Source organism: Spermophilus citellus, assembly GCF_964194105.1.
Source record: "Spermophilus citellus genome assembly, chromosome: 2".
Classification (NCBI taxonomy): domain Eukaryota; kingdom Metazoa; phylum Chordata; class Mammalia; order Rodentia; family Sciuridae; genus Spermophilus; species Spermophilus citellus.
The window spans coordinates 181,134,688-181,159,411 of NC_138183.1; the positions used below are offsets into that span (position 1 = coordinate 181,134,688).

Below are 24,724 nucleotides of genomic sequence, written 5' to 3' on the forward strand. Positions count from 1 at the left end.
AAATACTCTCCATATAATATCCAGAGTGGTTATCTTAAAAAATGTGAATTAAATTATGTCATTTCATGCTTAGACATGAAAACAACCAAATTTTTTACCCAGGTTTTAAAATACTAGCTTCTGCCTGTCTCTCTAATTTCGTTATGTATACTTTCTCTCTTCTTCTTCCCCTGTTGTTCTTCTTCTCCTCCTCTCCTCTTCTCTCCTTTCTTTCCTTTCTCTCTCCCTCTCCCCCACCCCGTGCATATCTGTGTGCCCCCAATTGCTCCTCATGAATGCACCCACACATGCACCTACCACACTTGGGAAAAGCAAATATGTATTTTTTTTAATGTCATTAGGAGCACAGATTTTCAGTGTGAGGTAAAAGTTTATAAACATCTAACAAGTAAAATAAAATCTATAATCTTAACTTTTACATGGAAATAGCAATAAACTCCAAACATATTTTCTCTCTCTCTAAAAAAGAAAGGAGGAAGAAAAGATTCTCTAGGTGTGTTTACTGGAAAAATCAAGAAACAATGCTCAACCTGGGCAAAAACACTAGTTTAAGCCTCTAAATATCTTTTCCCAATAAAAGAAATTAGGAACCACTGGGGGAAAAAGCTGATTCAATGTCTAAGACAGAAAATGTCTCAGATGAGCCTAAAATATCTTGTTAAAAAGATATTTTAAAAATCAAGAAAGGGATAAAAAATAATGGCATATGTCAAAACAAACAGGAGTCAACTTAAGGAGGCTCTCAAGGCCAAAGATTGGGACAACTTGAGCATAATGAATGTACTGGGTTACAACAAATCAGATACACTAAATCCATGTTTTTATAACTATATTTTAAAATAAATACAACTCACTTAGGCAGAATGCTAAGGTACTAACTCATTCTGAACACTGATAAAGACAAGTAAGCAAGCATTTTATCTTCATTTCCTGAACAAAATATTTCAGAGTAGCCAAAATACTTAAAATGGGAAAGTATTTTTTTTTATTTTTAGAAACATTCTTGTTAATGAATACAGTATAATAACAACAGGTTATCACAATTTTGCAACACTTAATGAAATAATGAACTTCATTAATGATCATGTATGGCTGGTAAAACTATGAGGTGAAAGGCTATTGGAAATCTTACATAGGTTCTGTGTATACCTGGTCCCATTAGTCAATTTAGTATCAATAGAAAGACAACCATACATTTTTGTAACTTTTAATGTGATACAATGAAATGGGAAGTTTATCCACAAAGAACAGTAAAGTACTTCTGCCACTTACCCTCACTTCTAAAACTTGAACTTGAATTTGCTTAAGCCTCTAGATCTACTTAACACTTTATAGGAAATATTTGAGATAAACATAATAAATAACATCAGTGAGAATTCAATCAGTAAAATCCAAAAATGTGGAAATTCCATGAACTAATGATCTAGATCTTCAACAAATCAATGGCAAGAGATTAAAAAAAATGGAAAAAGGAGGAAGAAAAAAATAACTATCATAAATTAAGAGACTGCATTTTGATTCAACTAAAGATATCGCATAAAAATATTTATAAGATAATCAGTGAAGAAGAAACTGATTGGATATATGATAATATTAAGTTTTTTGAAATGTAGGATTATAGTATTGTGGTTCTACTTGCATGATAATGTTGATTCATTTTTAAGAAATCTATCCTGAGTTTTTAATAGGACAAAATGATACAATGTCTGGGATCTGCTTTAAGTTAATTCAGTACCTGAGAGTTGAGGAGTATAGATTGAAAGGAGATTAGCCAAATGCTGATAATTGTTGATTTTGCATGTTGGATACACAAAGGTTAATTATTACACTATTCTTTCTACATTTGTGTATATTTGAAAATAGCACATGGAGAAAATGACTGTAAATACTTTTAAAGAATTAGAATTTGCTTTGGTAGTGAAGTTATATATTTGTGCTTAAAGCAGTCAGAAGTTTTTTGTTTTTTTTTTTTTTAAAAAAAGCTTTATATCCTTTGGAACTGTTCATGCATAAAATTCTTTGCTTACCTCTACCAGTTTGGAAGCTAAATACATGGAAATTGTTGTGCTTTTATAAAACATCATTGATATACCCGCCAAAAATCCTGAAAAAACAAATATGAAAAAACTGATAAGATTACAAAGTATTTCTTTGCTATTAAGTCATCAGAAATGTTAATTCATTTAAATAGTTCAAAATTCACTCACTCCAGCATTGCTTCTAGGTACAACACAATTAAGGACAATAATATGCTTGATGACATTAAAATGGAGTGAGTTCTTATCACATATTCTAGATTAAAGAAATTAAATTTCAGAATTAGAAACAAACAGTTCTGATTTATGTGTGACAACTACTGTTTAAAACAGTAGTCATTTTGGCAAATACAACACTTTTAAAATAACTTTTTAAAGGCTATTGGTATCTCTGATCTTAAGTGGGAGTATTTATTCATCTATTTTCCTAGCAGCTCAAATTATTTTTGTGCCAGGGTCACACTTTTCTATAGGGGTGGGATGTGAAAATACTAATAGTAGGATTATTACTAATAAATATCTGAAAAATAATCTCACTTAAGAACTACATATATTTCAGTTTAGAAAATAATATCTATTTTTCATTTCTATAAAATGATTAAAGTTCCTTTCAAATATTATTAAAATATGTCATTTTCCATTGGCAAAAATAAAATTTAAAAAATCTACTTAAACTTCCATTAATCACTTATATAAGATTTTAAGTCTTTATGTTCTTTTCTGATACATTCTTTAAATTTCTAGCCTGTCGTAGGCAGATCCAAGTCATTATATTGCAAGCAATATAGAACAATAGATGGCCAGAGTGGCAGATATGTTTAGCTCACAGACAAAATATTTGGGTGAGTGTCTTGGTAGGGATTCTATTACAACAGATAAAAGAAGATACATAAAAATTAGATGAATTTGGAAGCTATTTCCCATTTATTCTTATCACTGATTGATAAAATTGTAATCATTCTCTTTTAATTATTGCCTTACCAGCTATAATAGCATGTAGTTCATCATCCAGGTTTCTGATCCAACGCAGAAAGCAACTAGTACCCTGTATTGTGGGGGAAAAATATAATGACTTCAGTTATTTCTAAAAATAAAATTGTATGATTGCATGAAAATAACAACCATTAATGTGTTTCACTAGATGATTCACTAGATGACCCTGAAGACAAACTGGTGGTCTTATGTAAATTAAACTGACTACAAAGATTGGAAATATTATGAAAAACAATCTGTTATAAAGTCATAGTTCTAGATAGACTCTAATAAGAAATTACATATCATTTTTATTAAATTAATAAATGGTATGGCATCAAGTTAAAACACTTCTGCTTAGCAAAGGAAAAAGGAGTGGGAAGACAAGAGCTACAGAATGGGAAAAAAATCTTTGCTGGTCACTCTTCCCACAAGGGATTAATAACTGCAATATATAAAGAACTCAAAAATCTTAACACAGACACACAGACATACATTTACACACAAAAAAAACAAACTAATTAATAAATGGACAAATGAACTAAACAGTTCTCAAAATAAGAAATTCAATGCCCAACAAATATATGAAAAAAATGTCCAATATTCTAGCAATCAGGGAAATGCAAATCAAAACTACATCAAGAATTCACCTCACTCCAATTTGAGTGGCTATCATCAAAAATACAAGTAATTATAAATGCTAGAAAGAATGTGGGAGAAAAAGAACTCTTGTATACCTCTGATGTGATTACAAATTAATATAACCACTGCAGAAATCAGTCTGGAGGCTGCTCAAAAGACTAAGTATAGAATTACCTACCATATGACCCAGCTACACCACTCATTGGGATTTTTTTTTAAAGAATTAGCATACTATAGTAATTTACAGCAACACATTCATAATAGCTAAGTAAGAAAGTAGTCCTGGTCTGTCAACAGATGGATGGATAAAGGGTCAGTTCACCAAAAAACAGAAATTAAAAAGTTTATTATTTTATAATAGTTACAATATTATAGAGATTCTATTGGCATGGAAAATTTGTTTTTAAAACTCACATATGGCTTTAGAATACAATAAGTGAGTATATTCCATGAGATCTTTTGGTTCAGTTTTATTTTCTTTAATGACTTTAGTTTGTATTTACAAATAAGCAAATGAATAGTATAAGAAATGAAAATCAAAAAGCAAACTAAAACACAATGCACATTAAGATAGACTAGATGGGGGAGAATAATCAACCTAGCACTAAAAATGTTGTAAATAATACATGTGTAAACATTTATGAGTTTTTGTTAAGAATAAATACAAATACTAAAACATGAGAAATTAAAAAGAATGTGAATATAAACATGTAATTACCAGTAATTTATCCTTAACTCTTGCATGCTTAAAGACATTAGTAATGCTTCCTAGTCAAACCATATTGAATATTCTTTAGTATTAGTTAAGATTTCATAACAAGTGATTATTTAGAGTTCATCTATAGTTAGTTACTCTTTTCCATTACAAAATACTTTTTTCCCACCTACCTTTTATGATCAAACTTTTCCTTAATATAATACATAACCATTTTATTTAAAATAAATTAACTCAATTTCAATTTTCCCAGCATTAATTTTTTCAAAGAAAAAATATATACATACATATATGTATTAATGGTACTTAAATCAACTTTAACATACTTTATAATTTAGAATATATTTAGGTTTTGAATTTAAATTTTAGATATCTAATAAAATAGGTCAGTAATATGATTAATATATTAGTAATTCCCACTAACCAAAAGGCGATTCATTACTTACAGCTGAAAGTACTGTGTTAAGAATTATCTTTGTACATGGGTTTAGGTGTGGGTTTATATACCTTTGTGTACATTTATAGGAATATACAGAAAGAGGTAGAAGAATGTTAACTCTTGTAATTTGTGACAATAATAAGAAGAGTGAGTAGATACAGAGTGAAAATAAGATTGTTTATATGTTATAATAGAAAATCTTAATGGATTCAATCAAGTATTGATATCTGCTAGAAGGGTCTGAAATATGTATAAATTAATAAAAATAGTAAATGTAATTAAAAACCACAGACCAGCTATATAATCATTTTTGACACTGGAAATATCAAGAAATTCACATTGTCAATGCATTCAAAAAGAAAAAGGAGTCTTTGGTAACTGTAATATTATATGTAAATGAGAGTGTGTTCCCATATTCAAGCATGTTAAATATCATTCCAAAAGAAGATATTTCTAAATATACTGTATATTTGGTGTCAATATATTTATGAATATGCTGAAAATAAGTATTAAATAAAATGATAGTTGAATTAAAGACATATTTAATTCTTAAAATAACCATGTTGTTTATTATCACATTTTTCTTTTCTCTTCTTAAAAATCTTACCTTGTATATACTAACAAAAGAACCAAGAAAAGCTCCAAGCTGGAAGTTTTCTTTATTGTAGAAAAGAGAAAGTAGCCGGGATGGCTTTGTAAACAGATGCCTAAATGCAGAGGGGATTCGCAGGCAACACTGGATCAAGTATCCCACGCTAAACATTCTGATGAAACCCTATAGAAAATTGGGAAGAAAACTGATTTACAACCAACTTTTGAAGTTTGATAAAATATTATTTTTACCATCTCAGAAGCAAAGTCAAACTCATAAATATTTAATATCACAGAAAATTTAAAAACAAAGCCTTAAACTCTCAAATAATAATTTTAAAACAAGTGCCTTAAAAATAAGAGTGAAATCTTGGAGTGAGTATATTTTATTTGATTTTAAAAGATTTTAAAAGTCTCATAAGCACTGGCCAAACTTGACTATGCACCAAAATTCCATTTCTTGTCATTTTGTTGACGATAATCAGGACTTTAAATTTCTAAACCACAAATGAGTTTAAGAAACAAAAGCACTGAAATTAATAAGAAATGTCTCACAAAACCAAATGCTTCTGGGAATTTTAACAGAAAATTGTTCTTAATCATTAGTACTAGTAAGGATTCTCTTGATAAAAAATTGTATTATTTCTTTAGACCTTTGGTACAAAATTTTTTCAATGATCAAATTAAAAGAATATCCTAGGGAATATATAATTGTATCTGTGTATTTTATTCCTGTTCTCATGTGCATCAGACTAAAACATCGCTAGGGAATGGATGGTCATTTTGAGATATCCTAAACTAAAGCCAGGCATAGTGGCACAAATTTGTCATCCCAGTCTGAAGCAGGAGGATTGCAAGTTGTAGGCTGGCCTTAGAAATATGGGGAGACCCTGTCTCAAAATTAAAAAAAAAAAATTAAAAGGACTGGGGATGTAGCTTAGTGGTAGATCATTCCTGGGTTCAATCCCTAGTACCCTTCCTCTGAAAAAGATATACTAAACTAAACTTGATAATACATTGTAGTATGGTCTTCCATCCCCTTCTCTTCTCACCCCAACTGGCAAGAGAACATATCTGCATTCCTAGCCTTGCTTCCATGCTAATTCCAAAAATCAGATTTGTATTTTCCAGATTGTAACTTTCTTTTCTAGAAAACATTGAATTAGTATGAAGAAGTAAAAGTTAATTTACTTGAGCCTACCTAATACCTGTTTCAAACATGGAAAGTAAATTAGTAGATCAATTACTGTTGAATTATCATACATTTCCTTAATTGAAAGTGCCTAGTATTTGTTTAATGCATAAAATGGTCATACCTTTATTTTGTCATTGATAATCTTATAATGTTAACCTAGGGATTCAGGGATCACAACCACATGACAATCTTCTTATGCTATTTTCAAAAAATTAAAATTAAAAAAATAAATTTTTTGAAAATCCACTCATCTACCCTTTTGTATATTCAGAAAATATTTGCTGAACATCTACTATATACCAAGCATTACACTAGATGCTGAGGATACGGTGGCAAAAAAAGATATAAACTTCTGACTTTCATGGAGTTTCTCATGCTGGCTACAAAAAGAGAAAATATGTAAGGAAACAAATGAGCATAAAATAACTACAGATTAGAATAAATGTTAGAAGGAAGTAACCAGGGCACAAGAGCAGTCTATTTTATATTAAGTGGTAAAGGAAGGCTACTGAGAATGTGACTCTTAAATAGACCCCAAAGAGAAGAAGTAGTGTGAGAAAAACATTTCAGACAGCCGAGAACAGAGGCATTAAAGAGTTTGTAAGTACCAAAAGTGTGAACCAACAAAGAAGAGGGTAAGAAGAGTATGGTGAATTGAGTAAAATATAGTTAATACGAATATTAATTAATTAATATTAATATTTACTCAGGGATATGATTTAATATGTTGTTTTACTATCTTTGTGGAACAATGAGATTCACTCTCAAAAACTTTTACTGTATTTATGGTGTAAATGCCTCATCCACAAGTCTCCAAATACTTTTATCAAATATTATAATATTGGTACACATTTGAAAGAATCACTGCTTGGTAATTGTCACTTATTTTCTCAAAAAAAAAATTTAATATCAACTTTCCCAACTCCAAATTTCTCAAAATACCTCTCTCTGATTTAATCAGAATGCTTCTCTCAGTTCCTCTCCTGAATTCTCCCCTTGAACTACGGTCATGCTTAGTTGGAAAGAATAACCTCCAGGAGATGATAGCAGGTTCTGAGACTGCCGGTAATGCTATCTCATTTTTTTTCTTCACTTTATAAGTGTGGCAAGGAAATCAAATTTGTAAAGAGTGTATCTAAAACCACAGTGCACTGAAAATATATTCTACTGCTTTTACTCCTGGTCATATCTTTTGGGATTCTGAAGGTAAGTATGGGCTCAGGTCAACAGCATTGTCAGGGATGGGCCAGAGGGCATTCATTCACATTCATAAAGCACTGATGTGAGGCAGACAGTTTTTCTGCAGGAACCATAAGGAAACTATATTTTGGGGTGTTATGCAATTCAGCTCTTCTCATCATCAGCAAATGGGGATTGGACCTTGCAAGAAAGGACATCAACTTTTAAAAACATCAGAATTATAAAGAGTACCATGCAAAACTAAGGAACTTGCTGCAGGTGGTGTTCCCTGTGCCAGGCTAACTGCAGTGGTAAGTAACTTTCTTCCAAGAGTGGTAGTGATGGGAAAATGGAGGTGGCAAGTAGGGATTAGTTTTAAACTATTACACAAGTATAATAGGCAGTAGGGAATTAATTACACCAGTGGACATAGCTAACTTTCTTAATGTAGAGCAACTGAGGACATGATCCAATTAGCTTGATGCCTTTTAAAAATGTAATAGATTTATAAGTTCAAAACCAAATACCATTGTATCAGATAGTACACAGTGTATACAAACTGATCCAGATAGCAAATTATACAGTTCAAGGACCTGTTCTAGGATATACTTCTAATGAGTATATATTACCAAGTACACATTTTAATAATTTTTCTTATTTCTTGTTATTTTTACCTCATCGTCTCTTTTACCTCATAAGTTTTAGATGAGTTAATTATTTTTTTTTTTTTTTTACAGTTCTAGGGATCAAATCCAGGGCCTCCCATATGCAAGTACTCTACCACTGAGCTACAGCTCTAGCCCAAGATAAGCTAATTTTAAAATTGTTTAATTAAGGTAAGTAAATATTAAAATATTAAATATCATTACCTATTCTCATATGTTTTTCTTACTTTCTAGTCAGATGCAAAGAATGTTAGTAATTATTAATGTCAAATTTTCCATTTACTTGGAAATTATTTCCTAAGTTGTTTTTACATATATTACCCAATAAGAAAGTAGATATATTAATATACTTACTTTAATGCAATAAGAGATACAATTATCTTCATAGTGTTTGCAACATCTATGCCTTGGTCCATGCTTGCATCTGAAATTAAATCAAGAAAAATAAAACTAAACTAATCATAATTAAAATATGTGTGTACACATGTGTATATTTGTAGATCTGCTTAAAACTTTCTAAGGAAAAAAAAGACAAAAATATCTCCACTTTTTCTAAATATATGCAAATTTTGTTCTTTTAGGACATACAGAAGGAAGGATAACAATATTTTGTTTTTTTGGTTGTTGTTTACCATTTGACACATGTATAAAATATGTGATTGTAGTCAAAATACTTAATGTGGAATACAAAAGTATTAGTATTTTTGACACATTATGAAAAATATGTAGAAATTATCTCTATACACTGCCAAATCTTTGGAAGCTTTAAATGGCTTAATGCATAGTGTAACGGTCATAAATCATCCATGAAGCCAGTACTTGAGCAAAAATCATAATGAGAATGTGCTCAGGTTACAGAAATTTATACTTAATTATATTTGAGAGAAAACATATGGAAAAGAAATATGATACAGTATTAGAATCAAAATGCAGTTTCTTAAAAATAAATATAGAAAAAAAATGTGGGAATTCAAAAGTAGGTTATTTGTGATTTAACTGTAAATTACTTATCCCTCTAGTGCTTAATATAAACATTTCTGTTGAGAGAACTGTTCAGAACATACTCATTTTAATTATTTGATGTATTATTGTAGGATTATTTATTCACCCTTGGTGTAAAGAAGTAAGTAGATTAACATGGGTCAGCTATTTCCTTTCTCTCTAAAAGAGTCATGTTCAAAAAGAAGTCACTTCTTTCAGACTAGTTAATTATTTCCATGATTGAAACATATAAACACTTTCCCATTTATAATAAAAACTTGCAGAATAAAGTTCTGGCTCTGCACCTTTCTAATCCCATTTAGCAAATTGATTAGTGAAGTCTTTTCAGAAATCCAATTCTGGACTGCAGCTGAATTATATATGCAGCCTTTTCTAGTCAAAGGTGACAGCAATAGTTCATACTGACCTAAGCCCTTATGTTATTAGAATGGTATGACCTATCTGGTCATGTGAAGTGTTGAGTGATTAAAGCTAGAGGTGTAAAAAGAAGTGAATTATAGAAGGACTGCCTCATGCAAACCATCACTCTTCATACTTCTAAGAGTTCTCTTCAAAGATATTTCAGTCTTTGCTACCAGAACTGAACAGAAATGATTTACCTCTCTTTGCTAGTGAAGTTAAATCCTGATTTCTACTAAACTGTCATCTTTAACCACTTTTTTAAAAGGGTTAAAGTCTGGACTGCTCCTCTCTTTTATTATTTGTTTTGCTTCTGTATTATTCTGTATCTGATTTCACCCCAGAGGACTTACTGAATCTACTATGACAAGTTCTGCCATGAGCTGATCAGTTCTGATACCCAAGGCATCATTCACTCATGAAACTCATTTTCCATTAAGGAGAATTCTCTCTTCCTTTTCTCCACTAACATAATCAAACTCTAACTACATTTTCTTTTGAAAATTTTATATTTGTTTTAATTGGTTATACACAACAGTAGAATGCATTTATGTACTTTGATATACCATACATAAATGGGGTTTAACTTGCTTTTAAATAAGTTCACTGTAACTATTATTCCTGTCATCTACAATTTTCTGTACTCTTATCTTTTATGTATAGTATATGCTAAAATGAAGGCAAAATATTTAAATTCAGTAAAAATTTAACATCCACTCTGTGCTCCTATATTACATCAAGCAATTTCATATATTATTTTCATTTAATGCTCACAATAATCTTTAATAGAGATTATTAACCCCAGTTAATAGATAAGGACTTTGAAATGCATAATAGTTAAATAAATCACTTGTCAAAAGTCACTAAGCTGGAAAAGGTAAAATGAGAGTCAAAGGTCGGTTTTCTGATTTCTTAAAGGGTTTCATCTTCCTATAATTGATCTCTTAACTTTCAATATTGCCTACTCATTTTTCCCTCTCTACAATATCATTACCATGATTGCTCTTATTGACTAATATTCCAATTTTAAATCATTAAATTTATTTTATTAAATGTCTATACTGGAAATATAAATGAACATATAAAATATAAAGATTTTTTTCTTTTGTATAACAGAAAAATAAAGATTCTTTATTTCAGTCTGAGAGCCCTTGTAAATTTTTGTTCTACAAAATATTCTTAATTCTTAATCCTTATTATTTCTGTATCTCTTGAATCTCTCTCAGGAACTTTTCTTTCTCTGTTCTATAGTTGGCATACTCAATTAGCATGTTTTAATCTGTTTCCCGAAGTTCCCCATCACAGCCTCCTGCTACTTGAAAATAGAATAGTATTTAATTCCACACAAATCTATTTTAAAGGCCTATGATGGTCTACCCTATGAGAGAGAATGAATAACATTCATTTGCCATAATGTGCCTTTTGTAAAATTCTAAGCAGTTTCTGGTGAAAAAAGAAAGTAACATTGTTACCTGAAGAGAAAACAAAAATAATTTGGCATGGTACAGATATCATATAGTGTGCTAAAATATCAAGATAAAAAACTCACATTAAATTCACAAGTTTCCTAACTAGAGAAATTATATTCATTCTTCTTGGTTTTTCCTCATGTTTCTCTCTCTTTTGTTCCACTTTTGCATATGCTGCCTCTGGTGAATAAGAATGTGTGGGAATTTCTTCCTTGCCTACAATGAACCTAAAGAAAAGAAAACAATGTGAGGCACTTTTCACTATTTAAAAACAAAATCGATAAGAAAAAATATATTTTGTTTATCCATAAACACATTTTGGAGACTATCTTATTTAAAATAGTATTTTCACAATTAATATAATCTAGCTATCCTTAAAAGAAAAAAAGACTTTCAAATTTTAAATACTAAATACTGAGAAATACTCATTTTGAAGTCAGATTTAACATGCAGTTATTTTAAATCAAATTAAGTAAAACATAGCACAACACTTCTATAAAGCAATCTTTAATTAGGACACCTTTGTTTTAAGTTATTACATGCCTTAAAGATTTTCAAAAGAAGCAGATAGTTTTATGTCTACTAGTCAAACAAAAAAATATATTTTTCTCTAAATTCTATTAATATATACAAGTGAACTAGGTTCTCTTTTAGAGTAAAACTAAATTTATACCTAATGTCACTTTGAGTTATAAACAGCTGCAGTGTAGTAGAAGGTCATTTATACACCTAGGAAAATAGAGGGAACTAAAGAATGAGAACAAGAGATCGTTAAGATTCCACATACCCTCATATTATTCCATTAGGAAATCTTAAAAACTGATATTATTCCAACTTACTTATTTTTCTTCAGAAAAATATCAAACATCCAGTAAATGACACCATTCCTATTTCAACAAAACTGGACAGTATTTTTCCAAAGACAATGCAGATGTTACTACCATTAGATAATATTTAAGAAGTATCCTCTCTCAGAGCCTTCTTAACTGTGCTTTCCTAAGGATACTTGCAGAATATAGAACAAAATATAATAAAACATACAATCAATAATACTACACCAAAATTCTGAAACGTGGGGCCTGTGGAAAACAAAATGTGAAAATTTAAGCACTCAGAAAAGAGAGAAAGAAAAAGCTATTACAATCAACAACTGGAATCCATTCTGTTTGGACAAACTTGGTAAAACATATAGTTTATCAAATGATAAGGGGTGTGTGCAAAAGGTTTATTTGCCACCAGGTGTCAGCTGTGAATCCTTAGTCACTCTTAGTCCAAAAGAACTTGTTCCTTACTCATGGGGGTACCAGGAGAGTTTAAGATAGGTACTACTGTAATTTATCAGCAACACAGATAAAACTATTTTAGAATAAATGCAACAGTAGCTCTCACACCTTTCATAATACTGTTGCTCTTCTGATAGTGTTGACTATCTCAGATTAGAGGTCACTTCTTTTTTAGATGTTGTCCCTGCCTGAAGTCAGGGGGAGTAGGTGATCCTTGCTCTGTACTCTCACAGCGCAATAACCCCCAATACTATACGCACCATTTTAATACTCTCTGCCCCCACTGAACTGACCATAAGATTATGTAGACCATGAGATTATGTAGATTTTCTTTGCTATTATATCTCAGTGTCTAGTAAAGTGTATGGCATGTATATAGTAAATATTTGATTAACACATATTGAATGAGGGAATACAGTAAAAGCTAACATTTTCTGAGTATTTATACACAACAGACCCAATGCCAACCAAGCCTTTTACATATGTTAAATCATTTTAATATTTGCAACACAGGCACATTATAGATATCAAAATTCTCATAAGAATTATCATGAATAAGTATCTTACCCTTTATCCACTTATAATAAGTCATATAAAATTTGTCAATAAGTTGTCAGTAATTATTTGAACATGGAATGATCCAACTTGAAGGCTTTGTCTCTTAATCACCAAGCCATGTCCCCTTGTTTTATACTAGAGTAAACAGGTATTAGTGCATCTTCAGATAGATACTACCAGCACTAGCTCTTCTTCCTGGGTTCTGTCCTTGACTCTTTCTATTTACTCCTATGACTTCTACTATTATATGTATATGGAGATAATTTCTAAATCATTCTACACAAAATTCCAGAGGAAGCTTCTTAAAGCTGCTTCTCTGATCATCAAAAGACTTTCACTGCCTTATGGACTACTAAATTAAATACAACCTCCCGTTTAAAACACTATCTAGGACTGTGAAAGCACTCACTGTATGAGCTCTTATTATACTTTATAGCTAAATTAACTACTAGCCATTCTCCAAATAAACCAATGCCCTGATGCTTGCTCCTCTTTCCTGGATCATTCTTCCCTATATCTTTGCTAAATGCTTATATGCCTTTTAAAGGCTATTTTACATGCTCCTTCATCCCATCCTTTATTTATCTATTTATCCATCTACTATCTATTTATCTATCTATACCCTCTCAAAGGTAAAGGAAATAATCACTGAAATATATAGAAAATTTCTATTCTCTCACAACATATGGGCTTTTCTATTCTGTAAGTAATACTATGCTATTTTCTTTCTTTTTTTTACCTTTACTCCTATCCACAATTTAGGAATAGATTAAGTTAGGTCTGGATAAAATATTCCTGAGACAATTTACACTTCTCTGTTGTAACATGGGGCATAATTATAATTGACATTGTCTTCCCACCAGACTATAAGCTCTAAGGACAGAGACTATATCTGATTTATTCACCAGTGTACTCCCAGGGTTTAATACAATTCCTGGGACAAAGTAAAAGCCTACTAAACTTAGAATGAATGAATGTTATCTGACTTTCACATGTTGAGTGCTTAAAAAAAATGAGTGCTGAACTAAACTTAAAGCTGAATTTTCTAAATCTTTTCAAGCTATGTCTAATTGAGAAGAATTAAATAAAGTATGCTGTGAATATTTACTTTGTAAGTAAAGGATGGTTTTTCTCAGATGAAACAATGTTTTCATGATAGAGTAATTACTTCAAGCCTGTTTGTGACTGTAACCATTTAAATTTGAGAATGGTGAGCATTCCCCAATATATCAGGCACTATATATATTTTCCTCATCAAACATTAATATTGCTTGGAAGTCATATTAAATTTGGCTACAGCAAGCATTTTTCTCAACCTTTTTGTAATTAATATTAAATGTTGTATTTTTAACATACTATAAATTTATAGCATATGTCTATAATAAAAATCAGTACAGCTAAAAATGCAAAGAGGTAGAATTAGAAAACCACGTCAGAAAATACTTTTTGTAAGACTATATATATTAGCCCACATCTTTCTTTTTTAATAATGAAACTTAACAATAAAACGTATATTTGGCTTTTGGTACTATTCTGAGTATCAACTTTGTATCTCTGAGCACAATCAATTTGTAATGTGGAAAACTGGAAATAAAATCAAATCTATTTAATGGAAGGAGATATACAATATAAATTCAATAACAACACATAATACTTAGTAGTTTTATCTATCTATCTATGTATCTGTTGGTACAGGGTATTGAACTTGGGGGCACTTAACCATACTGAGACATATCCCCAGCCCTGTTAATTTTTATTTTGACACAGGGTCTCACTAAGTTGGTTAGGGTCTCACTAAAGTTGCTGAGGTGGCCTGGAACTTATGATCCTCTTGTCTCAGCCTCTATAGTTACTAGGATTACAGATGTGTCCCACCACATCCAGCTATTTAATGATTTTTTTTAACAATAAAAGTACTAGCAAGAATTAATTTTTTCCAGAATATTTTCCTATAATACAGAAAAAAATTAAATACAAATGGTTCAAATTAGCCCTTTATTACAAGTGGATTTGAAGAAGAGACACAAAAATATCTGATACATTTTGAATTTTTGCAAAGGAAAACAAGTTTTCTCTTTAGAGAAACCACCCTTTTGTCATCAGCTCTCAGTTAAAACAGAATGCTTTATAATCAATATAAGAACAACAGCAAATTAAAACAGTTATTTTGTAATAAAATTTTATATTTTAATTAGAAAATAAGGTTAAACATTTTATTGTGTATTATAACTTAGAAAGGTTTTGCTACCATAGCACTTCCCCCAACTAAAAATATTATTATTATTATTTTATTTATTTATTTTTGCAGCGCTAAGGATTTAACTCAGGGCTTCATGTATGCTAGGCATGCGTCAAAAATATTCTTAAACACACTGTGGACTCAATTTTCTTCCTCATAAACCAGTTTCCTTGCAAGTCATCTGATTTTCTGTTAATGATACCTTCTTTTAGGCATGTGGGTTTTAAATATTTTACTGAAATTAAGGAGTGGAGGAGAAGACAAAGAAACAAAATATCAGTTGCAGGGACTTCATTTTCTTACATTGCAAGCTGTGTCTTTTGCTTTCTAGTGTACCCACATCCCAGTCCTTATTATTTCGTCTTTGTATCTTCTGGTTTTCTCTTTTTCAATATCCCAAATACTAGGGCAAGACTAATCTTTCTGAAGAACTGTTAACTACCCTGCTGAAAAATCTTTAGTGGCTCCCTACTGTCCCCTTAGCAAATCCAGATTTGTCTTTTTTTTTTCCTTCTATGTTTTCCATAATCTGACTCAACTTTATCCACTAGAAAATATCTTTATATACTCAAATACAAAATTTTCTTACCAATTATGTTAATTTTCTTACTCTTGCCTCAGATTTCATGTTTATAATGTTCATCCTTTTGCTAATGTTATTCCCTTCCACTCTGAAGTTCTTCCTCTTTGCTGTCAGTCATCTAAAGCTATCCTTTAACTATAGTTTAAGGCATGTATCATCTATCAGATTAATAGCAACAATAATATCTGACAGTTTTTGAGTACATCTTATTTGCCAGGCACTGTGCAAACACTCACTTGATCCTCAGCATAACCTCATGAAATACTACAAAAACTTCTCAAAACAATACTACAAAAACTTCTCCTAGTACTAAAGCCTATTCTAAAGTTTCCCTTGAATATTTGTAGTAAATACCATGCTACTAATCTTCATTAAGTATCTCCTACATGTATTTTGGAGAATAAAACAGGGAACATTTGTAAACAGGGAGAACATTGAGTGTGGTAGAGTCAGTACACTGAGTTACTTATATGATGTTAAATTAGTCAAACATTCTGACCGTGGTTTCTTCATCATGTCACATGAGCAAAAACCAATTTCAGAGATGGATGCAAAATTTAAATAAATAAACTATGTGACAACTCACATTTATTGTGTGTGTGTCAGTGTGTGTACACACGTACACATGTGCCAACTACTATGATAAGAGATGGACTATGAATAAAAGAAAAAGACTCTAGCAATACTTAAAATCCAATAACTGTTTGACAACACATAAGTCCTACTTATAATCCAGTCCCATACAATTAAGTAACTTTTTTTTGTAATTGTTCATTGTTCATGTGGAGCTTTGTTTGTTAAAGTTCTTGTCTTTCTACCCTACAGTATAAATAAAACAATGGGTCCAAAAAGTAGGAGTCAATTGACTGATTTTTAGGGGGTGGGGGAATCTGATAAATTACTCTTTTAATGAACTACTCACAAAGGCTTGGATATACTATCATGACTTCTAAAATTGACATGACCTTAAAAATTTAGTCAATGAATATTTATTGCAGTTACATATAATATTTATCTTTTTTAAAAAGTTACCTTATATATTTGCTTTCAATATAAAGATAAATAAAATATTACTTACCTAAGTGCAGAAAATGTAAATCCTTTCAAACCATCTTTGCACCTGAAACAAAAATTTACAAACATAAAATAGCATGTTTTGGTATACAAAGTGGTATATTAAATAGTGATTAATTTTTTTTTTCTGTAAAGAATTATAGTATCATCTTAAAAACATTTAAAATATTTTTTAAACAGTGCAGCTTCATGTTTTAAAATCCTGTTTTAAAAGGTAAAATGCAGGGTTAATGACCTGAGCATTACAAATGGTCAAAAAAGCAATAAGCAATAAAGCAAATCACTTTACACAAAATGATTAATATGATAATACTTTTGTATGTCATATTAACATAACTTGCAGCTCAATTCTTGGATCTGGTGGCTGAAGAAAGGCTAAAGTCATCTTCTAAGAGCTCCAACTGGTCTTAAAATAGGGATGGGAGCAGAGCATTCTTCATTTTACCTAGCCTCTGGGAGACTAATTTGCCATGAAGAAAAAGGCCACATACACTTGCATGGTGCTACATATAGGTCAATTTGAGGTCCTGACTTTTCTTATTAATTTGATGAATGCAAAACAACAGAGTTGGCATGCCCAGAAAGCATGGGGAGTGGGCATGGGTGGAGTCAGGCAGAAAGGGAGAATTCCAAATGATATTTATTGAGTGTTTATTATTGCCAGGCACTGTTTGGGGCCCTTGATATGTGTTGTCTCATTTAAACACATCACAATTCTGTGAAAAGGTTTTCTTCTATTCCATATCTGCATGGGGTTCAAAATAATGCATTAACTTCCTAGAGAACAAAAAATTAATAGCAGAATTCATGGTGGAGGAAAAAGTTGATCTGACTTAAAACATGTTTTTCTCCTATCCATCCTACTAAAAAATTGTCTTTAATTGGGGACGATACAAACTACATGGTAATTAAGGGAAAAAAGAGAGAGAGAGAGAGACTCAGGTTTTCAAAAACTATTTAAACAATATCATAAAGTAGACACCTAATACTCTAAGACCCTTTATCTAAGGTGATTATACCTACAACTAAACCATGATATAATCACCTTAAAGGGCCACTGGGAATTTATAGTCAAAATTCCTTGAAAAAATCCATAGATTGGTGATAAAATAAAATTCTAATGAATATTAATATTAGACAGATATTTTGGATAAAAAGAACAACCTCAAATCAGGCAACTTTTTTTATGTGTCTTTTGAATGAAAAAGGCCACCAAAGAAATGCCCAACATAAAGGAAATCTATCTTCATTTAAAATATATATATTATTATTGAAGATGATAAAGAATCTCAGAAAAAAATCAATGTGCACAGAGATATTTAAAAACACTTTAGGATGCATTTCAATTAATGAATGACATGATCTACTTTATGGTCAGGCTAATGATGAGAAATGTAACCACTGAATTTAAGTAACATACTACAGAATTATCCATCCTATACAGAATGGAAGAAAAGACAAAATAATTCATATGTTAAGCTAAAAATGTGCATGGGGAAATTATAGCATTAAAATTCTTAAACTTATCTATTTCCATCTGAAGAAAGTGTTTCATAGTAATTTAAAACCCATAATCTAGTGAAGTGGCGTGGTAAGGGAGTAGGCTAGGAGCCTATTGACTGCAAAAAAGAAAGCAGTAGATTGATTAAAAGATTATGTACATCTGGGAACAAATTTTGGCTTTGGTATGTTATTGTTGAAAAGATAGCCATTTATCTTTGTGCAATGCTGAATAGATAAAAGATTCTGACAACTTGGTCTAGTCAGCATTGCATATTTGTGACCCTCAACAATAAATTTAATTGCAGACCAAAACATCAAGAAGTAGCTTTCAAGTATAAAAGGAGCATATACAAGTGAATTTGCAATTTCATTATGATGGAAGTTTAGTTCTTTCAGTAGAACCCTGTGGGAAGCACTTCATATTGATAAAGTCTTAACGTGGATTCAAAAGGGGCTATTCTTCTTTCCATTCATGTGTATAAGGTTTGTTAATGTAATTGAGGGTCAGATGTCTATGTCAAAAGAACAAAAAAGTAATTATTCCCATAAAAAGAATCTTTAGATAGTAATATGGCTCAACACTATGACATCAGGAATACTGTGTGAGCTTTAACCTAACTATGCAACACTACTGCAATCTGTATTAAATGTAGAAAATGTGATATAAACATAAAGATTTAAACAAAGCATACCCTATTAGAAGGTTCCCTGTTTTTCTATGAACTTGGTTATTATAATGTAAATCAAATCACCTTCTTCACTTAAGTATTAATGCTCAGTAATTTAACAAATATTAACTAAATGCCTACTGTGTTCAAGCACTGGTTTCTGTTCTATGTAACAGTGAACAAGAGAGCATCCCTGCTTTCATACAACTGACAAAGTTGACATACATATACAACAAAAAAAGTAAGTCATATCATGAAAATGGCTATGAAAACAAACAAACAAACAACCCTGTAGGATGAGAGGGGAAATAGTGATGGAGTCTGGCTTTCTTATTTTGCATTGTATAGACAAGAAGAATCTCTCTAAGAAAGTAAAATTTGATAATCTGATCAGAAACCTAAGGAATTAAGGGAAGGCATTTCAGTTTGAAGCAATAGCAAGTACATTTGTATCATGATGAGAAGTGGTATAAAATGAGGTTACAGTAACAGAAGTAGAGGGAATAAGTGGTCTACAATGCATGTAGGCCCCTTTAGACATGGGAAGGCCTTTGGAAGCTTCTCAGGACAGAAGATGACAAGCTCTGCTTTAAATTTTAAGAAAATCATGTTGGCTGCTGAATGGAAAATATAGGAAGGCAAGATAAGAAGCAAGGAGGCTAGTCAGGAAAAAGTAATTATGGTTAGAGGTAGGTTAGAGATATGTTAAGAATCCAAATGTATTTCAAAAATAAGAGCTGGTATAATTCTAAATATTTTGAATGTGAGGTAAAAAAGAAAGATAATTTAGAAATTATTAACATGTCTTTGGTCTGAGTGAACAGAAGGATTAAAATGATCATTGACTGAAGTTAGGAATAATGGATTCAAGAAGAAAATAAAAGTGTTAAATTTGAGATGTGTCTTGGTTACTTAAAGGAGAATGTAAAGGAAGAAAACAGCTGGTTATACTCATCTGATTCAGTTATGCGTAGTTCTTAAATCAATGAGACTAGATATAGTCATATAGGAAATCAATATAGATAAATATTCAAAGAATGAATATATTATATTCCTCTATAACCTATGAAAAAACTCTTTTCTAGAAGAAAAACAAAAATCCATTTCTCCTAATTAAATCACCCTTGACTATAAAGTCTCATTTTTATTTTCAAGTGTGCATGAAGATAATGCACTTTACTCATATACACAGACTTTTCTATTTAGTCTATGCAAATAACATAAAATAACTACTATAATTAAATCCATATTTACTGAATCTCTATTTCTACAAGGTTCTGTGCTAAGGAAAAATTTAACATAAAACAGAGCCAGGAAAGACAAGAAGGGTTTGCAGCATTACATCAAACAATCAATACACAGCTAATTATAGAAGTTCAAGTTGGAATCACACACCATGCACAGGAAAGGATAAAGAAACTTAATGCTATCATTATCAGAACACTACTCTTGTAAAATTACAAAGTGTAAATGACAATAAAAGAAAAAGTTCTGCCCACGAGATTTTTTTCTCCCATGGTTAACTTCTATGAAATTACTTCCATGAACTTTCATCTTTATTACAACATTATACCAGCAGATGTCGCTAGAAAACTATTTTTTGAAAACTGTAGTTCTGAAGTGATTTTTATCTCAAACTTTTTTTTGCAAGTTTTCCTCTAAAAAATAGTTTATAAGGATTCAAAAATGTTACTAATCTTAATTAAATTATGTTTCTTCAAGTAAATATTATGATATTAGACTTAATGATGGCTGATGTTCTTGTTCCTGTAATCTATCATTCCACAGAGATGGCTAAGAATAACCTACTATTTGGCACCAATATAAAACTTGATTATGCAAATGTGCTGTTCACTGTATATCTATAATTAGCAGAAAATATAAAAACAAACTATTTAGATTCCTAAAATTCTTTTGTCTACTCAGTTTTCATTCATTTGGTAAAACTTCTGGGTGTGAAAAATATACTCTATCAATTTCCTTTAAAATATTATTTCAGACACAGTGCATAGTGTAGTGGAGGAATCTTGGTGTTTACAAGGATATAGACACTAGTCATAATTTTTCTACCAACCTTGAAAAAAAATCAATTAATTCTAGAGTTCAACTTCTTGGTCTATTAAAAAGGGTCTGAAATATATGACCATCCTAATTGGTCCACTGAATGACTTCTTATTCTGAAATTTTATCATATTATTTGATAGGTTCATTAATAAAATCATAAGGGAAAAACAGAATAAATTATTCTAAATTGTTTGTGATGTTTAAAAACAAAGATCTTGCCAACACCAAGAATAAAACAACAAAACCTTTTTGTTTTGAGATTACTGGTTGCTATTGGGATTTTTATACTTGCTTATCATTTCATAATATATTGTTGAAACTTTTTCCTACAAACGTTCTCTTTCTTGAGATTAAAAAGTCAACTACTGAAATAGATACACAGTACTATAGGAAGACCTATAAGAAACACTATTAAGAAGCAATTCATTTTTATAGTCTCATTAGTGATAAAATATTACATTGTTGCTACATTTGGCATCCATGCTTAACAATTGATATTATGAATGTTAAAATATAAAATATTGCTTACAGGTGTACATGGAATGTTAGAGAAAGTACTGTAAGAGGACACATAACCAATCTGTGGTTAGTGGGCTGTCCTACCTAGTATAGGTTAAGAAGCATGAGGAAAAAATAACTTTTTACTCTCTGTAGTGCTATATCATTTTGAATTTATACAACACAAATTTATATATTATTGTATAAACTGTTTAAAATCAATTCTTGAACATTTATGAACAGACTAAACAACATAAAAGTTATTCATCTTTATTTCACTGAAACAAAGGAAAAGAATATAAAAAACTAGTCAAGTTTATTAACATTGTAGTAAGAGGTTTGCTAGGAAGACAAATAAATATGTTAACGAAAATAAATGTGTTTTTTTTTCTGGAATTTTCTGAAATTGTGATCCCAAAGAACATGGATAATTAAATGACTGCAATGATTAAAATACATATATGAAGTACCAATTGGAACATTTCTATTTCTTTTGTCTTTAATGACTGAATTGGTTGAAAGAAAACTCATTGGTTAATTTTATACAGTCTCCCTCTATTCACTCAACAATCATTTATAAAGTACCTAATACACAGAAGACACCCCAGGCCAGTCGGCCACTGTGCCACATCCCCAGCCCTATTTCATATTTTATTTAGAGACAGGGCCTCACTGAGTTGCTCAGCATCTCACCGTATATGCAAAATACAAAGATTGCCCCCCCCCCAAAAAAAGTTTTAAATTGTTGTATACACTGGTAATTCTTAAAATATCTATTTTATTCTGATTGCAGCAGTCATTACATCACTCAGTATAAAAAATAAGTTACAAGCCAGACATAGTGGTGCACACCTGTAATCCCAATGGCTTGTGAGGCTAAAGCAGGAGGACTACAAATTCAAAGCCAGCCTCAGAAATTTAGTGAGGCCCTGTCTCTAAATAAAAAATATAAAGGCCTGAGTATACAGCTCAGTGGGTAAGCATCCATGAGTTCAATACCTGGTATCAAAAAACAGTTACATTATTTGATGTGTGAATAAAATTATTTTAAAAAAATGCTCAAAGTTCAAGTGTTCAATTTATCCTGGAGTTATGAAAAAATGACATGTGAATACTTGCAGAAAATAGCTGAATCTTCAAAATTTTTATTTACTTAATTACCATGTCATTGGTGCTAAAAACATAAGTGTCTTTGGACTGCATATAACTGAAAGTTTAATTTAAAAGAAATAAGAATGCCTATTTAAACGCCTTAAATTTTTGTCTTTATTTTACAGAAAACTCATCCAATTTTATGCATGTTGTTTTTAAGTTAAATTACTATTAGTTTTTTAAAACCCATATAAAAATTAAAACAGTACCTATAATTACTTTCCCTAACCAATTTTCATGGGTAAAAACTTATCTTAATAGTGACTTATTATTTATCATTTGAGACGGGTTCAATAATTACAGATTTTTTTCTTGTATTTGTTTATCTAAGAATATCCAGATTGACACAGAATTATTTATTTTTAAAATCTTCAATGTATTAATCATATGTGCATACTCCAGTAGATTAAAGCAATTATTGCAATTGTATGTGGTTAAAATACATTACATTGCCTATACACACACAGCAGGTATTTCCCCTTATAAATACTTGAATAATAAAATAGACTGAGAAAGTTTGGTTTCAGTCTGCATATGGGCACTTAATATGAGAATAAAAGAATAACTAATGTTGTATTCCCATTTTAAGAAACTTTGCATACAAAAATCTCAATGTGAAACAACAAAAATAAATTTGGCAAAGATTATTTTGGTTGCTTCATGAACACTTATTATCTTCAAATATTTTCAACAGAATTATAACAAATAGTAAATGTGTCTAGTGCATTAAAATATTATTTTTGATTTTGATAAATATTTCATAGCACATTCATTTCATACCGAATGGAACACTGATCCTCAAAAACCCAGAGAAAGTTCTGAACCAGGCAGCAGTTATGGGTAATCAAGTGTGATTGTAAGTCCCTAGATGATTATTGTGCACTTTTTTTCTGGTGCGTCCTCAAGATAAATTGGAAACAGTTGGACTCAAACTTACAGTAACAACTCCAATAGAATCATATTTCTCCTTAAACTTGCAAAAGCTGGAACTGTTTTTGCTTTAAAATCCAAACTACGAAGGTCATGCTCCAAGCTGCCTTCAATTGCTAGGGAACCAAGAATCACCTTAAGAAAGAAATGTTAATTAGGATAAATTTCCCTCTCAGAATGAAGTGCTAACAGCAATACTAGTCAAACTTTAAAATACTTATAAACGGAGTAGATTGTGGTTTCATTGGACCTAAACTGAAAGGCCTGCTTTCATATCCCCAGCAAATGGCCAGTGTTTAGACTCCACAAACTATAGGCAACAACCATAAAAGATCAAAATGGTGTTTTCATGTAAATCCAAGGAAAAACTCAGCAAGTGTCCTAATAATCATGGCACTGCTAGGAATAAAAACTATTTACATTAAACAAAATTATAACCATGATACTGAATCTATTTTTTAGAGACCACAAAACTGGCAAGTATTTCTTTTTCCTTTTTCCTTTTCCCTTTTCTCCTTTCATAATGGTTGTGAAAAAAAATGAAAACAAATGTTTTCAATTAAATGAAATCTTTGAATCAACATTAATTTGCTTTCAAATGCATATTGTTATCTATCTCACTAAAATAATATGATAATTTGTTTTCATATTGAACAAAATGAGCAGATATATTTGAGACATTAGGCTACACATTTTCCCAAATTTATGCTTATTTAATACTAAAGTTCAAATCCAAAATAAGTAAAATATGTATCTCTGATTAGTGCAGTGAAAATATTTTGCAAGCTTTGGAGATTACTGTTTTCTGAACAACTGAGGACTTACAGAGTATCAATGATCCTAAAAGAAAAGTATTCATTTCAAACAT

At 30.7% G+C, this 24,724-nt stretch overlaps 1 protein-coding gene across 4 annotated transcripts in view; it reads right to left on the reverse strand.

The window, feature by feature from the left end:
* TMEM135 (transmembrane protein 135) overlaps positions 1-24,724 on the reverse strand; it is a 255,840-nt gene that overhangs the window by 5,713 nt on the left and 225,403 nt on the right. For all 4 annotated transcript variants that reach the window (XM_081282558.1, XM_081282557.1, XM_081282560.1 and 1 more), the window contains 6 exons: positions 17,046-17,087; positions 11,385-11,531; positions 8,789-8,858; positions 5,412-5,579; positions 3,018-3,081; positions 2,028-2,104 (listed from right to left, as the gene is read on the reverse strand). In XM_081282558.1, coding sequence (XP_081138684.1) covers positions 2,028-2,104; positions 3,018-3,081; positions 5,412-5,579; positions 8,789-8,858; positions 11,385-11,531; positions 17,046-17,087 — 568 coding nt within the window. The remainder of the gene's footprint in view (positions 1-2,027; positions 2,105-3,017; positions 3,082-5,411; positions 5,580-8,788; positions 8,859-11,384; positions 11,532-17,045; positions 17,088-24,724) is intronic.